General features: G+C 38.8%; 1 protein-coding gene across 1 annotated transcript in view; it reads right to left on the bottom strand.

Annotated features, from left to right (window-relative positions):
* Positions 1–4,102, bottom strand: part of TTC5 (tetratricopeptide repeat domain 5) — a 23,417-nt gene that overhangs the window by 15,864 nt on the left and 3,451 nt on the right. The window contains exons 2-3 of the mRNA XM_019632392.1: positions 3,015–3,147; positions 1,867–2,078 (exon numbers count right to left, since the gene is read on the bottom strand). Coding sequence (XP_019487937.1) covers positions 1,867–2,078; positions 3,015–3,147 — 345 coding nt within the window. The remainder of the gene's footprint in view (positions 1–1,866; positions 2,079–3,014; positions 3,148–4,102) is intronic.

Here is a 4,102-nt window from a genome sequence, read left to right as displayed (position 1 = left end):
CTATTATCCAAAATACACCAAGAACTCTTAAAACTCAACAGTAAGAATACAAACAACCCAATTAAGATGCACAAATGACAAATAAGGAGATGGAAAGATACTACACATCAAATGTCATCAAGGAAATGCAAACAACAATGAAATGCCACTACACACCTATCAGAATGGCCAAAATCCAGAACACTGACAACACCAAATGCTGGCAAGGATGTGGAGCTAAAGGAACTCTCAATCATTGCTGGTAGGAACGCAAAGTGTTACAGCCACTTTGGAAGACAGTTTGGCAGTTTCTTACAAAACTGAACATATTCTTACCATACAACCCAGCAATCGTGTTTACCCAGAGGAGTTGGAAACTTACATCCTGCACAAAGATGTTTACAGTAGCTTTATTCATAATTACCAAAACTTAGAAGCAACCAAGATGTCCTTAAGCAGGTGAATAGATAAATAAACAGCAGTACAATGTAATATTATTCAACACTAAAAAGAAATGAACAATCACACCATGAAAAAATATGGAGGAAACTTAAATACATATTACTAAGTGAAACAAGCCAATATGAAAAGGCTACAACCTGTATGATTTGAATTACATGACAGTCTGGAAAAAGTAAAACTATGGAGATGGTGAAAAAAATCAGTGGCTGCCAAGGGTTGAGGGGAAGGAGGAATGAATAGGTGGTGCACAAATGATTTTTAGGGCAGTAAAACTACTCTGTATAATATTCTCATGGTAGAAACATGTCATTATACATTTGTCCAAACTCATAGAATGCATAACGCAAAGAGAGAACCCTAATGTAAACTATGGACTTTGGGTGATAGTGATACGTCAATGGAGGGCCATCATTTGCAACAAATGCCCCACTCTGGTGGGGTATGTTGATAATGGGGAAGACTATGCATGTGCAGGAGGCAGAGTATATAGATAGATAGATAGATAGATAGATAGATAGATAGATAGATAGATAGATAGATAGATAGATGGGAAATCTCTGCGCCTTCTCAATTTTGCTATGAGCCTAAAACTGCTTAAAAAAATAAAGTCCATTAAAAAAACAACTGAGGCCTTCAGTCTCATAGTTCACTAGAAGTAAATGTTGCCAACAACCACATGAACTTGGAAGCAGATCCTTCCTCATTCAAGGCTCAGAGACTGCAGCCCCTATCAACACTTTGATTGTAGCCTTGTGAAACTTTGGGCAGAGTCTATGCCTGGACTCCCGATCACAGAAACTAAGATAATAAATATGTGTTGTTTTAAGCCATTAAGTTTGTTACTTAATCCACTACGCTTATTACACAGCCGAAGACAACTTACTACATACAGAAACCAATTTTGGCTTATCTTTCGATTCACTGTCCTTTAAATATTGACAAAAAGTGAAATATGAGTACTCTCCTTTTTTTAAAACCATTTTTAATTTGCCTATTCTATATAATTTTATGTAACTCCACCAAGTCTGGGATACCTGTCCCTACTATGTGGTCTCACAGCAGTCTGTACTTTGTTTATCATTGTAGGCATTAAAAATACATTGTAAATGTCTGGATTTTTTTTTAATCTTTATCACCACTAAAGTGTAGCCTCCTGGAAGCTCATATGTTTTGTTCATTATTAGATACCCAGCACCTAAGAAGGTGCATGAAATATAAATGTTTTGGTACTCAAAAAATGTATGTTGAATGATTAAATAAGAAAAGAAATAAATGAAGTAAAGAAAAATTCATTTCTGGCTACCTTATTAACTCATTCACTGGTTTCCTCCATATCTGAAATGGTGAAAACAATATCACATGTACATGGTCAATCAATACTACCCCCAAATNCTATGTTTTCTGAGGGGACAGTGGGCTGCTCACATGGGTGAGGGCTCCTGAGAAGCAGGTGTGGGCAGCTGCAATATCCCCTTTCTTCCAGTACACCTCACCCAGCTGGTTCCAGGCTTCCACCAGCGTGGGTTCCAGCTTCACAGCCTTTGACAGGAGCTCCTCAGCCTTAGGGCTATAGTCAGGAGTCACATTCAGTGCCTTCCCCGTTAGCATCAGAGCCTGTGCCTTGCCCTGGACAGAACCTAGGAGGAAGGAGAAAAAATAAAGGAAAATGGAAAAACCCAGGCAGTCTTACAGATAAGACCAGGACACTTTCTCTCAAGGAATAACCCCATGCCAGCTCTAGAAATGAAATAGTTGAGGAAAATCTTTATGAACAAACCTCTTATTGAAAAACTACAATATACAGAGTGCTGTTACGTAATGGGGTAACAAAGAAAGCATTATCACTACCTTTGAGGGGCTTACAATCTAGTGGAGAGGACAAAGTATATATAGCAACAATTAAAACAATGAAAAGGAACACATGCAGATAGGCAATGAATGGGCTTTAAAAAGTGGAAAGAAAAAAGACACGACCCTCCAGGTAGGAAAATGATGTAATCAAAGACAGAGGCAGAAATATATGTGGCATGTTCATGGGAGAAAGTATGGTCCAACATGAATGAAACAAAAACAACTTCTGGAAGTAAGTAGTCAAAGTGTAGGAAAAAAAATATATCAGAAAATGGAGACTTGACTAACAGGTTAAGGGGTTTAAACTTCAACCACTCAAGAGCAGGCATCTTTTAAGATATTTGAGCAAAGAGACAGACAAAAGGATAAGACTAAATGCATGAAGTCATGACTTAGAAAGGTAATGGCGATGGTCATTAAATAAATTGATCTGGAAATAAAAGGAATTAGAGGCAGAAAGATCAGTTAATAAGATCACTGCAATAGTTCAAGCAACAAGTATCCTCTTTTATTTCATGGCATTTGCTATAATCAAACTTTAGGAAAATGAGTTTAGAGGACTAACAGGTTGCCACGCTGCACAGGGGGCCCTTAGAAGAAATATTCTGTTGTACTATGCTGTAGCAGCAACAAACAGGACACCCAAGAGTCTACAAAGAGAGCAAACCTCTGTCACATTTCAGTGAAGGGCAGGGGGCTGTGTGCTCTTTGGGGACTCATACCCACTACTTCCTCCATCTGCTGCAGGGTCTTCTCCATCTCCTCCCGCACGTCCTGTTGCTTCCTCCCAGCATCCTCAACGCTGTGTGTCTCAAAATAGCAGTCTCGAAATGCATAGAGTTGATCCACCAGTTCCTAAGAAGTGTAAGGATGGTACCATTAAGTGGAAAGAGCAAGACAAGAAAATTTGAGACTGGCTAGCTATACCAGCTCTTTGCCTAGAAATACTGGTTCTCTATCTCACCTAGGAATAACACAAGAGGCAGGTAGGCAGAGCTATCAAAATATCACACATCAGGAGGGAAAGCAGCCAGTGTCCCAGACCCACTCTCACGTTGTCCCATGCCAAGCTCTGCACCATGATGACAGCTGAGGACAATCTGAACTGTGATAATAGTTCTCTCTCCCAGCTCCAGCAGGGCTCCCAATATGATTAAGCACTTCACTTACCACTTTGCAACTTGAGATTAAAATGAAAGTTAATATGATAATCCTATCTGGTACTGGTCTCCAAAGTAGAAAACTTTGAAATTTACCCTAAGAACTGGACTTCCTAACAAAAACAATCTTATCCCGGATTTTTCCTATGCTGGTACCTGAAAATATCTGACCTTTGTGAATATGGTAACATGTGAGAGTTGTCGTTTTCCAATGACAAACAGGTCAATTTAAGCTTGATAATCTTGGTATTTTTGCAGGATTTTGTTCTGTTAAATACTTGTGTTTTTTATTTTGTTTTGTTTTTGACAAGTCACCTTCTAAATCTCTTGCATTCTTTCCAAGTAAATGTTCTCTTTCCTTTTTTAAATACTTCTGAGTCCTCCTGTGACACTAGGCCAACGTGTCTATTCTTTCTTGAAACCAAATAACAGCAGAAATATGTAATACTACTCCATCAAGTCTTAACTACCTCCACAGCACATCCTAAATCCATCTACTTGTCTCCATCCCATTATGAGTATCCTGCACTAAATCAGACTCATTACTTGCCTGGATTATTACAAGAACTTCTTACCTGATCATCTTGCTTCTACTCTCTCCCATTCTCCTCACTGTAGTGAGAGTAACCTACAAAAATGTGCAACAGGGA

The sequence above is a fragment of the Hipposideros armiger genome, unplaced genomic scaffold (genome assembly GCF_001890085.2).
Source record: "Hipposideros armiger isolate ML-2016 unplaced genomic scaffold, ASM189008v1 scaffold_1132, whole genome shotgun sequence".
Taxonomy (NCBI): Eukaryota; Metazoa; Chordata; class Mammalia; order Chiroptera; family Hipposideridae; genus Hipposideros; species Hipposideros armiger.
Note: the sequence above shows the minus strand (reverse complement) of the source record. Positions and strands in the feature narration are given on the sequence as shown.